The 13,392-nt window shown below is 39.5% G+C and overlaps 1 protein-coding gene across 1 annotated transcript; it reads right to left on the minus strand.

Annotated features, from left to right (window-relative positions):
* Window positions 1-53: 53 nt before the first annotated feature.
* On the minus strand, window positions 54-10,387 carry wbp2nl (WBP2 N-terminal like). The gene is made up of 8 exons (XM_086055658.1): window positions 10,239-10,387; window positions 8,535-8,643; window positions 8,270-8,408; window positions 6,574-6,666; window positions 5,022-5,225; window positions 2,693-2,806; window positions 1,133-1,215; window positions 54-1,025 (listed from the first exon to the last, which is right to left on the minus strand). Exons 1-8 carry the CDS (start codon window positions 10,295-10,297, stop codon window positions 969-971), a joined length of 858 nt encoding a protein of 285 aa, XP_085911784.1. The 5' UTR covers window positions 10,298-10,387; the 3' UTR covers window positions 54-968.
* Window positions 10,388-13,392: the final 3,005 nt, after the last annotated feature.

Consider the following 13,392-nt stretch of genomic DNA (forward strand, 5'->3'; position numbering starts at 1 on the left):
AAACACACTGCCGCTCTCCGGTAGATAACAAATAACTGCTGAGGCTCAGAAAATACTATAATCAATAAATGACAAATTTATTAGATTTCAGTTCAACAAAACTCAGCCAAGCATTTATAGACAGTATATGTTTAAAGAAAACTTTGATCCCCGCTAGAAAATCCGCTCTGGGTGTGCAAAGACCTGTAAATAGGTGTCAACTGCTTAACAAGTAAGAAATGGTTAGCCCTCGGGGGTTTTGACAGGAGGCAAAATACTGCTGTTCTCTAAATGATGAAACCTGGTAACCACATACTGGCCTAATTACAAGGAAGGTTTCAGCTTGCCTTTGCATACATGAATGTAATAGAACAGTGTCACTCGGGTGAACCCTGCTTTTCCACTACAACCAATGCCAACCGGGAATATTGTACACTTCTGAAGATGTATTTTAATGAATGAAGTTTGTGTTATCTAGAACATGTAATTACAGTTGCCGATAGAGAGCGGGATAGTCTGTAAGACGCTATTAATAGCAGAAATTATGAGAATAAGGATGTATCGAGGCCATAAGTGTACGACTAAAATCTATTCAACTCACTCCTGCTATTGTATATGAATAACAAACACACAGTATAGGAAAAAAAAAAAACACTGTAAATGATACCGCTAATACAATGATATTAATTTTGGTTGTTGTTAAAAGCTACAAGAATGAACTCCAAGAAAGTGTGTGGTGATACAGCTCTGTCATTAAAAAAAATACATTCATCATCCCACTTCTGCCCTTCAGCTCCAAATTGCTCTTTACAACATGACAACAAATTATTAAGCAAAATAGCCAAAGAGGACTTTTTGGGGGTGAAAGTTGCAAATTGTAACTTCATAAAACTGTATCGTAAGAGATTAATCTCGATGTTTTGTAATATGCCGTATACGGCAATCAGGGATCCATCAGAAGATGGGGGGAGTGTCCAAGTGCCTGAGCCTCAGTTGTTTTTCTTTTCAGGGGAGTTTGGGTAAGGTGCATATGGAGGAGGCAGCTCCTTTATGGGAATAAAAAACAAATATACACATTATGGTGTATAGGCATAAGACCGAACAAGGTCACATGACATTTCCACATGACTGCAATGAAGGAAAAATAATTTACCGTGGGCATGTAGACATTGTGTGGATTGCTGGGATTGTAGTACGCATTGCCCGCGGCTTCTGCAGCTTTGGCGTTACCTGGGCCTGAAATAAACAAAAATTATAAAGGGAATACAAGGGACCGCTCAACATACACCCAAATTTACACATGATGTACATTTTCACACATTAATAAGATCCATTACAACAGCAGATGCTTGTTTTTGCACTCAGGCCAAAACAATTCAAGTATTACTTTGGTGCAAGAAACGATGTTAACATAAAGTGAGGAGCATTTTAGACAAAAGTAATGTTTTGCCGCCACCCTGTGTCATCTTGGCACCAATGATCTGCACTGAGTTGAATTGAGGAGCAATTAGACAAAAATCAAACCTCTGCTGCCTGGAAGCTATGCTGAGGGGAAATGATGAGCTCATTTAGACAGAAGTGGTGCTTTGCCACCTTCTAATGGCATCTATAGAAAATTCTAAAACTTTTTAAGGAGGGTATCGATTACCCGCAGTTTTTCACTACTGTATTTGCAGCAGGGGTCAGTTCTTATTCCCTAGAGATAGCGGATGAATACCATACCATGTTGAACCACAACATACCAGGCAGAAATGAGCAAGAGGAGGCAGAGAAGGTCCCCAACTAACCTACAGTAATAGTCGTGAGTATTCTTGTATGCTGTTTGCATGTGTTTCTGCTCTATGTGAGTTAAAGTAGCAGTTGTTTAAGGTTGACATTACCATAACATCTATGCTACTTCCCATCAGCGCATCTATAGGATTCTGTATATCTGTTAGCATTAAGCTAACGGATTTCGGGTAGATGAAATTATAAGGTTTGGTTGAAAGCTTGGGTGCTTAAATATAGTGTGCAATGTTTAATTGTCTTGTGTCCGTTTTACAACCTAAACTGTGGAGTGACAAATAAACTGCTTGAAGCAAGCTCGCTGTGCATCTTATTTGGAGAACTGTGTGAGTTAAGTGAGAACAGGCGAGGAATATGCTTAAATGCGTTTAAGGGGTAAAACAAAACAAAACAATATTTTTTTTTAATGGTCGGATTTTCACCTATTGCACGTGCGTCTGAAAAACATAGCTCATGATAAATGGGTTCTCTGTATTGCACTAGCTTGTATTGTTGAAGAAGAGCCGCGCACCATACGGAGAGGCAATTTGTGGGTGTTTTTAAAAACAGTTGATACCTCACCAAAACACTTATAAAATGAAGAAACTCAAAGTGCAAGTCGGTATAAGGGATAACAACTGGCAGTTCCCAGAAGCAACATGTAAAAATTTGCCATTACACCCTGAGGAGTCAGTCTTTCACACGAAATCAGATGCCCAACACGTGATACAATAGCAGATTCAAGAAATTAATATGTGGGGAAAAAAGGAGGAATTGCAGCGCATAAGAGATCATGAGCTCCTCTTTTTTTTTTTTTTTTTAGGTGGCGTGATTTTTAGTGATTCACTTTGGGCCAGATGGATCACATCTGACGGGTGCAATGACACAGACATGAAAGAGGAAAACTCAAGGGAGAGGGGTGGAGTGGGGAAGGGGGTGGGGGCCAGACCTGGAGGTGGCGGAGCTGTCCAGTTCTGGGGGGGTGCAGCCCAGTTTTGAGGAGGCCCTGGATATGGGGGAGGTGGAGCCATGTAGTCAGACCCTACTGGGTATGGGTACATTCCTGGAACACAAGAGAAGTCTCAAGGTCAGAAATGATCACTTAACTTTACAGGTAGCAATCATCTTTTCTCCTTAAGAATAAATAGAACCTAGATGATAGCTCGAATTTTGTCACTACAGCCATATTGTACTGAGCAGTCAAGAGTGAGACATGTACTAATTACATTATGTCGCATGAAGTTTCACTTCTGGTTCTATGGTCGTCCTCACTTTTCTTCTGACATCGCTGCTATCTTTATCTTTAACTCATTCAATGCCAGACATTTTCAGACCCTCTTTTACCCTAATATTTAAAAAAATATATAAACAAATATAAATAAATTCCTGGGATTGAATGGCTGGACAGTGAAAAAAGAAATTCGTCAATGGCAGTGAACGAGTTAAGTGGTGGAGTGCTCATTTTAGATCGAAGCTTGGTTGAGTTAAAGGTTTCTTTTAATGGTTTTCGCTAGTAATGGGAAAATGAAGCTTCAAATTCGCTTCACTCCTCGAGATGACATGTTGGTTTAAATAAAGGGGTTTAAGAAATGGCAAGTCAATGCAAACATTTTTTTCAAGAATATGTTAAATTATAAGTGTGTATGTTATAAGTGTTAATCCACTCATTTTTAGCTGAGCCGTGATTGGTCGTTGTGAGCAGTTGTGATGTAATTTTCAGTAGACAGAAGACAAAATGGAGTGAATTTTGCTCCTTAAGTTATATTATTCCACAAACGCAATATTTATCAGAATGCCTTGTTTCCACTAGTGGGCCTGCTGGGAACATATTCTTGAAAAAAATATGTTTGGATTGACTTCCCCTTTCAGACCAATGTTGAAGAGAGTGCTATCTAGAGGAGTCAAAAGATACAACTGGTTCATGAAGCAAATTTTAATCTTAATTTTCCCATCACTAGTTTTTGCAACGGGCGGCACGTGGTCGACTGGTTAGCACGTCCGCCTCACAGTTCAGAGGTCGTGGGTTCGATCCCGGCTCCGGCCTCCCTGTGTGGAGTTTGCATGTTCTCCCCGTGCCTGCGTGGGTTTTCTCCGGGTACTCCGGTTTCCTCCCACATTCCAAAAACATGCATGGTAAGTTGATTGGACTCTCTAAATTGCCCTTAGGTGTGATTGTGAGCGCGGATGTTTGTCTTTGTGTGCCCTGCGATTGGCTGGCAACCAATTCAGGGTGTCCCCCGCCTACTGCCCAAAGACAGCTGGGATAGGCTCCAGCACGCCCCGCGACCCTTGTGAGGATAAGCGGTATGATAATGGATGGATGGATAGTTTTTGCAACAAAAAAATGGTTGAAGTCCAAACTGTATGAACTTAGTGGCATTCCCATCTTCAAGGCCATTTCAAAGGCAATTTATGAAAATGTGCACCAAGATGATAATAGTTTTTTTTGGTTGGGTTTTTCTGTAATTTTAGGTTTTTAATTCGTTTAATTTTATTTCACTTTTGGAGTGGGTTTGGTTGTTATATTTTTGCAAAGTTTTTTTAATTTTTTTTTTTTTTATCAGCTAGTTTCTGGCATGGCCAGATTGTCAACACATAACGTCACAGACCTTGAGATGCCTTTAGGTCATACAACTGTTGTAAAACTGGCAAAGCCAAAATAAATCGATTTTACATCGACCCAAAAGGTTTGTGTGTGAAATTAATTTCTACAGTGAAAACGAAGGACATTTTCACTCTTGTTAGCACTCATTTTCTTACTCGGTTTTGTAAACAGACAGTTTTAGTTAGTTATGGGGTTGTTGTTGTTTTCAGTTCAAGGGCGAGTGTACAAATGTAAAAAATAAAATATTTTTGGTCATATTTGTTAAAACAGTTCTTATGACTTGACAGTAGTACGTGATGAAAATAATCTTTGGAAAAAAAAAAATCATCCGTCTCTGGCCCCATCTTGTGCCTCTAGTTTATATAGGAAACCATCATGCCTGAGGAAAATTAACCAATAACGAGGTGTCAATCATTTGTCATGCATTCGTGGGCACACTCATAGAAGGCACACTCTGCAGTGCTGTATTTAATACATAATTATATACAACAACAATTACTACTGTCAAATCATGACTGGTTTAACACATATGACAAAAAGTGATTTTATTTATTTGAAAATTGTGAACTCTGCTTTAAAAGTGTTTTATGAATTCAAATTTTCGTTTTCATTAGAACTAACAACCATTCTGTGTGTCTTGTGTGCATGGGCAAATTAAAACTGCATTCCACACCTGGAGCCGCTGTTGGATAAGGGTAGCCCATATTGCCAGCAGCAACAGGAGGTGAAGGAGATGGGTAGAATCCATTCTGTTGCGGAGTGGGTGCATAAGGATAGCCTTGGGGAGCAGGTGGAGGTGGGCCGTAGCCGTTCATCATTCCAGGAGAAGGGTAGCCATGATATGCGGCACCGTTCTGCGCAGGGGCTCCACGAGAAGCTGTAAGACAGTGTCATTGCAATGCGCGCTTTGTAATGACTTCGACCAATATTGCGTGTTAACTAGGGATGCTCCGATCAATCGGGCACCGATAATGATCGGACGATTTTCGTGAAAAATGACGTGATCTGCATATTCGATGAAAGACTTTTATTGCCGATCAAAGAATCCGATCACCCGCAGCTCATGCGGTGTGCTTCGTGTAGTTTGCGTCTTGTAATATATGCCATGAAAAGATACCTCGCGGGGGGAGGATGGCCACAAGTTTCAACACAACCAACTTAATTAGACATATGAAAAACAAGCAATTGGAAGACTATGGTGAGTTTACGAGGCTCACTGCAATGAAGCAGCAGCAACAATGAAACGGCAGCCAACGCAGCCCATGCTGACCAACTCAAACCCGCGCGACAGGCAAAAGGCAACGCAAATAACCAGGAAAATAATGACATTTATCGGACTTGATGACCAACCATTCTCGGTGGTGGAAGAACACCGGATTCCGCCGTCTGCTCGCCCACTTCGAGCCTTGCTAGCTACGTGCTACCGGGACGCAAATACTTCATAGACGTAGCTGCACCAGAGAGTGTATTGTTGCATCGAAGGTTTCCTAAAAGAAGGCCTATTATCCTGTTTAAGTTTTACAAGTGTTAAATGGAGCTCAGATATCAGTCCTGTGTTGATGTTGAGTCTAACAAGGGAGTTTTTCGCTCGCGTACTGCTTTTAATGACAATGTTCGAACGAGGCATATGTATTCCAAAATGTGTTATGCATGATGCGTTACTTTTTTCTCGTTGACAAATGCACAAGATTTTTTGTCTATGCATGAGACAATAAAGTTCCTGAGTTGTTTCAATTTAGGAAATCATTGAATAATTTATTCGAGTGAAGCCTGCATGTGACTATTTTTTCTACTTTGATTACATTCTGAACCATGCAATGTTTAGGTGGCATGTTATTTATTTGACGTTTTGCTTAAGTATTTTTGAGACTGCTGCTTCTTTTGATCTGTTAAAAACTGTGTTACTAAAAGCTGTTTTTTCAATTGTCTTTGTGACTGAGTAATTGTTGTATTGTGCCAGCAACGGTTTTGTATTTCTTCATGCTTTTGAAAATGTATATAGATTTTTGTCAAAGTTACGGCAATAATATGGCTGTTTTTTTTCAGATAATATTGCATAACAGCAGTCACCATAAATAAATGGAAAAATATACAGGTATTCCATGTGATCGGAATCGGTATCGGACGATCTCACTCATGCATGATCGGTATCGGTGTCATAAAACCTGATCGGAACATCCCTAGTGGTAACAGAACACTGCAATAAGGGGAAATCATGAAGAAACCATTGGTGGCCAGTTTGAAGAGATGCTGGCCTAGCTCTATGGCTCCTCCACTGGGGAACGACATCTTGAAATGGGCCTGACCCTCCCAGCCACCTGTTATGAGATGACACAATATTTCAGTCGTGTTCACAGTAGATGCATGCAACTCATATAGGTGTAAAACAAGGTTTTACATAAAAGTTAGCAACCAAAAAAATAAATAAACCAAATAAAGTCAAATTCCCTTGAAATATATATATATATATATATATATATATATATATATATATATATTTTTTTTTTATAATTTTGAATTTTTGTGAAAATTGTGTCTAAAATGTTCACAAAATTTGAGCAATCCGGCAGCCGTCACACATGATATGATGTGTTACCACGCAATGCTTCCGAATATCTCATGGCACTTTAAAGGTCAAAGTCAACCCAAATTAGTTGAGACAAGGCATTTTGATACATATTGCATTTGTGGAATTTGAGTTAAGCAGCAAAATCCAGCCGTTTTTAGCCATCTCTCAATGACCAATCACAGCTCACCTGCTTTCTGAAGCTGAGCCATGATTGGTTGTTATCTGAGCCCTGAGATGTCATTTTCTGTCGACAGAAGTGACAAAATGGCCGCCCCCCGAGATGGATAAAAATGGGTGGATTTCTCGTATTCCACAAACGCATTATTAACCCATTAAGCCTGGCAGCGCATAACCGCGTTTCTACCACTAGAGCCGGGAGCACTGTTGTGTCTTCCTACCTTTCAAACCAGGAGAGCGGATACGTCACTGTCCTTTTTTAATCCAATTCTCAGTCTCTTAGTCAACTTAATGCATCAGAATATACACGTGACGGTGTCGCGAGACCGCGGAGGATGTCGTGGAATTTTTTCGAGCCGTAGTTAGGCTAATGGCGGACGCCCTCGATCGCCGGGAGCTCTGATTAAAGTAAGTAACGGCAGTGTTATATAGACGATGCGCACGACCAGTGGAACCAGTCGAACATGATATGATATGGTTTGTAGACAATTACAATATTGACGTCTTTGTAACAGAATCGAGGATGGTAATTACCACTCAAATTTTTTAAAATTAAAATAGTGCTTCTCTTGCACTGACACGTTATTTTTACATCTTCGATTGAAACAGTAAATAATAGTAAATTCTGCCTGTGTGAAAGCCACATGTCTAAACTCTTTCATTCTTTTGGAATTATGTTTCTGTCTGCTACAGGGGCTGAGATATTCATAGATATAATTTTGTAAGTGTTGAATTTCTGGGAGAACTTCAGGTTTTCAAGGGTAATTCCAAAGGCGACCTTAGGTTTTGGGGAGCTGTTGAGAAAGGCGCTTTAGGCCTTAATGGGTTAATCAGAATGCCTTGTTTCATTCAACTAGTGGGCCTGCGTCGAACAATTCTTGAAAAAAATATGTTTTGGTTGGGTCCACATTAAGGGATACTTCACATATGTATGCCAATTGCAACAGTAAAAAGTTAATATTTTGTCTATAATTAATTTGACTTTAATAACTTTTCAAAATATTTCAAAAATAATATAGCTGGCCGCCATGTTCATTGAACACGTCACTAGACAACCGTCATGTGTCAACGTTGGACTAGACTACACAATGATATACACACACAGCTGTGGCAACTGTTTGGAAATTGGATTATTTTATTTCTAAAGCATTGAAAGTAAAAAGCAAGAGACATACCACCCGGCTCAGCTGACACTGTCCCTTTAATGTGGTTGGCAGCAAACACGGGCTGCTCGATGCTGCAACCCTTCATCAGATAATAGGGGAACATGGCAGAACCCAAGCAATCCTTTGTATTACTGGACACAAACACCATCTAAGCCGGTGAAAACAAACCACAAAAAAGAAGACATGATAGCACATGAGAAGAGTTAGGTCAACTTCATAATGAAAAGAACAGCAAAAGTAGCAGTAAATGGCTCATATATAAAGTGGGCAGTACCCTGTATGGTGTGAGGTACACAGTGCCTTTCTTCGTTCCCTTCAGTAGCTCTGTTTTACAGGCAACGTCACTAAATGACAGCTCCACATTCTTACATTCCCTTAATACACTGGTGAGGAAAGAGAAAAAAACAAGTTAATTAAAAAGAATTCTTTTGTTTTCTTTAAAGGTGCTAAAATACAGTGAACCCTTCTGATTTGTGATTTGCAGATACACCTACACGAGAATTTTTCTGAAGAAAACAACAAACTTTTCTCTGAAATTTTCACCTATTTGAGCCTATCCATGTATTTCTGTGCTCTTTCGTAACACCTCAGGATTCCCCCCCAAAAGAATACCATGTTAGCAGAGGAGTAGCTAGCGTTGGCTTGACAGCAAGCAGCAGCATAATGGACAGTTCCATCCAGACATGCAGCACTTGACATGCAGCACAATTTATAATTTTTTGAGACCCGTTGCTTGGTCACGTGGGAAAAAAATAAATAAAAATCAAGTGAAGTACCGTAATATAATTGCATGGGGGCAAGGAGAGCCAATGCACTTTAAGATGTCAAACACACAAGTCGTTAGCCAATTGCATAACTGCTGAAGTCATTTTTACTTACTTTACTTTATACTTGCTGTCACAATATCAATAAAAAACACCAATATGCTTGCTAATAATTCATTTTTTGTGTGTGTAAACTCTCAGTCAGTCGATCGACGAAACGAGACAATTCCTGTTTTGGATTTGTTGTATCTTTTAAGTTTTCAGAAACCGTTCAAAAATGACTTCTTATTTTTTGCATTAGACTGGCAAAACAAAATGAAAACGCTCCCAAGGGGGCTGCTGCCACAACTCATGCTGAGATGCTCAACAGCAGCAACACCTGACTCCTGCTACTGACGTCGCTCACTAGGCCACGCCTATTAAAGACAGACATTCCCCACACGAACACTACTGTTCTGTGTAGACCATAACTACACTTTAAAAAACCTGTTTAATTGTTTTCATTCTCATTTTTATCCAATGCAGTGCCATTTTCTTCATTGAAAATGTGTAATAATTGTGGTGTTTTGGGAAAGGCTGGAACAGATTAATAGCATTTCAAATAATTTCAGTAGGGAGAATTGGTTTGATTTGCTTGGTTATGGAACAACTTAAACGTATAGGTCAATTTTACACCAGCGTCTATATATTTAACGTTGCTGACCTTATAGAGATTAACACTGGAATAATGTGCCACCGTTTAGCTGAAGCGTTCAATAAACACCTCTCAGTATGATGGAATTCAATTCTACTTCACATGAAACTAAAAATACTATGCCTATTATGAAATTATTAATTATCTCGAGTGTATGATAACTCTTCAGTGGACAAGCGTATGTTAACACGATAATGTCAACATACTGGCTTCCTGTTATGAAAGTTATCTTAGCCGCCAACCTTTTACCGAATATGAGCAAATGCGACAGAGGAAGTTATCTTCACGAGTACGCGCACTTTTGAAAATCCGCTTGAATAACTTTTTAAATAATTGTTGAAAACGTCACGCAAGCACTGCCAGCAGCACAGCTGTGTTAGCTAAATTGTGCTAAAGCTAAACTAGGCCACTAAGCTAGATGTTGATTGGAAACTAAACAAGCCAAAGAAGGCTCATTTTTTCCATTAAATCACATTAGCAAAAAGAAAGAAAAAAAGAAAGAAAGAAAGACCAACCATACCTTTCTCCATTGTTAATCAACACTCCGCCGTTTTGGGAGTGATTTCTATTCAACGCCATGGTCGTGTAGCTGTTGCTCGGTGGTGTTGGAGTTTGTTTGTGCTCCACTGACAAGAAACGCCACAAACGTCACACGTGTTACGTCATGTCACCAGCTGGACACACGTAACTTCCCGTTTAAAAAAAAATGGAAATTTCATTGTATAAGGCACCTAAAACACGGGAATGAAAATCCCGTTAAAAAAAAAACTGAAGGACACAATATGTAAAATGTTAAAATGTGATTATAAAACGGACAGACTGACCAGGTCATTCGTTGATGACACAAAGATATACAGTACAATATTTTTATGCGGTTATACAAAAAGCTTTATTTTATTTTATTGTATTCTATTTTATAACCTTTATTTAACCAAATAAAAAACAATTGAGATCAAGATCTCTTTCACAAGGGTGACCTGACCAAGAGGTCAGCAGCACTTGTCATACAACATTTACAAGAGACACATAGCACATACAATTTTAAGGTGCAAAAGCATTTTACAATAACAACGTATGAACTGACATAACAAGTTAAGATTGAAAACACAAGCACTTTTCAATGGTCTCCCGTTGTTTGGCCCTCAGGATTGAACGAAATGCTTCAAGTGGGATCAGTTCAATGAGTTTTAGTTCAGTCTGTAGGGCATTCCAAGCAGAAGGGGCAGCAAAGCTGAACGCTCTCTTTCCAAATTCAGTCCTTACACGAGGAACAGATAAAACAAGAGTAGTTGCAGGAACGCAAGGCATAGCCGCTATTTGTCTTATGTAGAACACTGCACAGATAAGAAGGGAGCGAGCCCAAGAGAGCCTTATAAATTAGCGTTAACCAATGTGCATATCTGCCTGCACTCAAGGAAGGCAAGTCTGATTTCAGATACAATTCATAATCGTGGGTGAGACGATGTGAAAATAAAATGGGTCCTAGCACTGAACCTTGAGGCACCCCTTGTCCCAATATTCAGAAAAGAGGAGGCAGCTCCGCACACCTGAACACATTGTGTTCTGTTGGTAATGTAGTTGGCAAACCAGGCAGTTGCATGCTTAGAAAGGCCGATCTCGTGTAGGGATTGTATCAGTACATTATGGTCAACTGTGTCAAATGCTTTGGACAAATCAATAAAAAGAGCAACAAAGTATTTTTTACTGTGCAATGCTTCGATTAAATCATTTAAAACCTTGAGTGCAGCTGTCACAGTGTTGTGCTGTTTTCTAAAACCAGACTGGACTGAAGATAAGATATTATTTGATTTTAAAAAAATCCTTTAGTTGATCACTACCAATCATTTCAAACACTTTCGCTTAAATACACAATTTAGAGATTGGTCTGTAGTTATTGACATTAGTGGGTTCACCCCCTTTCAACATGGGGAGAACAAATGATGACTTCCAGATTTTAGGGATTTTGTTGCTACTGAGACTCAGGTTATAAACATGTGAGAGAGGGTCGGCAATAAAATCAGCAGCTAACTTTAAGAAAAATGGTTCAATTTATCAGGCCCTGATGCTTTATTTGTGTCCAGCCTCTTCAGTACATTATTGACCTCAGAGACAGATACAGGCTCAAACTCAAAATGGACAAGTGATTGGTCTACTCCCAGTCATCTGTGTCAAAGTTCGGTCAACACTGGTCAGTTCAGAATTTTTCATTTCAGGATTTAATGATTCAAACCATGACCCAGCAGAAATAAAATTATCATTAAAACAGTTTAATATAGCTGTCTTGTTAGACAGTATAACAGACTGAGTGATTAAGAAACTTGGTAACACAGAGGTCATCACATTACCTGAAGAAGATTTTATGGCTTGCTAGAATTTTTCGGGATTGTTTATATTTCTTATGGATTCGTTCAAATAAAAGTCAGATTTAGCTCTCTTAATAAGGGAAGTACATTTATTTCTAAGCTGACGAAAGCTGAGCCAGTCCAATTCTGTCTTTGTTTTCCGAGCCAAGCGCTGTCTCGTTCTTTGAGGAGGTTTCCAATTTCCAGGGTAAACCAAGGATTATTTCGCCCCTTCACCCTAAACTTCCGAAAAGGAGCATGCTTATTAACAATACGGCGGAATTCATCATAAAAGTAATCTAAAGCTAAGTCTACATCATCAAATAGAGCAAGTCTACTCCACTCAAAGGCAGCTACATCATGCATAAAACCTGGGATTCAAAGGTTTTTAATATCTCTTTTGCATATAATCTTGGGCTTTGACTTTGGAAGCTTGGAGTTCCTTATAGATGCCAATGGTACAATGATCGCTCGGGTCATTTGCGAACACACCTGTATCAGTGTACTTGTGGGGAGCATTCCCAGGTCCAGGCTGAAGCTAGCATAGGTTCAGGCTCAAGCTAGCAAAGGGCCAGGCTGTACCAGGTGGAAGGCCAGGCTGAAGCTATTATCAGAGGGCCGGCTGTAACAGGTGGAAGGCCAGGCTGAAGATAGCAAAGGGCCAGGCTGTAGCAGGTGGAAGGCCAGGCTGAAGCTAGCACAGGTCCAGGCTGAAGCTAGCAAAGGGCCAGGCTGTAGCAGGTAGAAGGCCAGGCTGAGGCTAGCAGAGCGCCAGGCTGAGGCTAGCACAGGTCCAGGCTGAAGCTAGCAGAGGTTCAGGCTGTAGCAGATGGAAGGCCAGGCTGAAGTTATCAGAGAAAAGCTTATTTTAAATGTAACTAATTTAAATAATAATCATAGTTTGTTTGTTTTTTAGCTACAAATAAATGCGAAATTATTACGTTTAAATGAAAAACAAATACATAAGAATAGATGAATAATATCCATCCATTTTCCCAACCGCTTATCCTCACGTGGGTCGCGGATGATTAATATCAATACAACTGGAATATTTCTTTATTTTATTAAATATAAATGGTTGATTTACCAATGATTTAATCAAATTTAATGAATTTAAACTTGTTTATTTTACTACTATTATTTATATAAACTATTTTAATATAAAATACTAATCAAATAATGCATGCTCATTTTTAATCATTATCTCGCAGGCGCTTTGAAGCCAATCCCAGCTGACTTCGGGCAGTATAGGCGGGGTACACTCTAAACTGGTTGCCAACCAAACGTGGGCACACTCACAATCAATATGTGTTCATCAATTGTATGTAATAT

Source organism: Filicampus tigris, chromosome 16 (assembly GCF_054856515.1).
Source record: "Filicampus tigris isolate MCC_2025a chromosome 16, RoL_Ftig_1.0, whole genome shotgun sequence".
Classification (NCBI taxonomy): Eukaryota; Metazoa; Chordata; class Actinopteri; order Syngnathiformes; family Syngnathidae; genus Filicampus; species Filicampus tigris.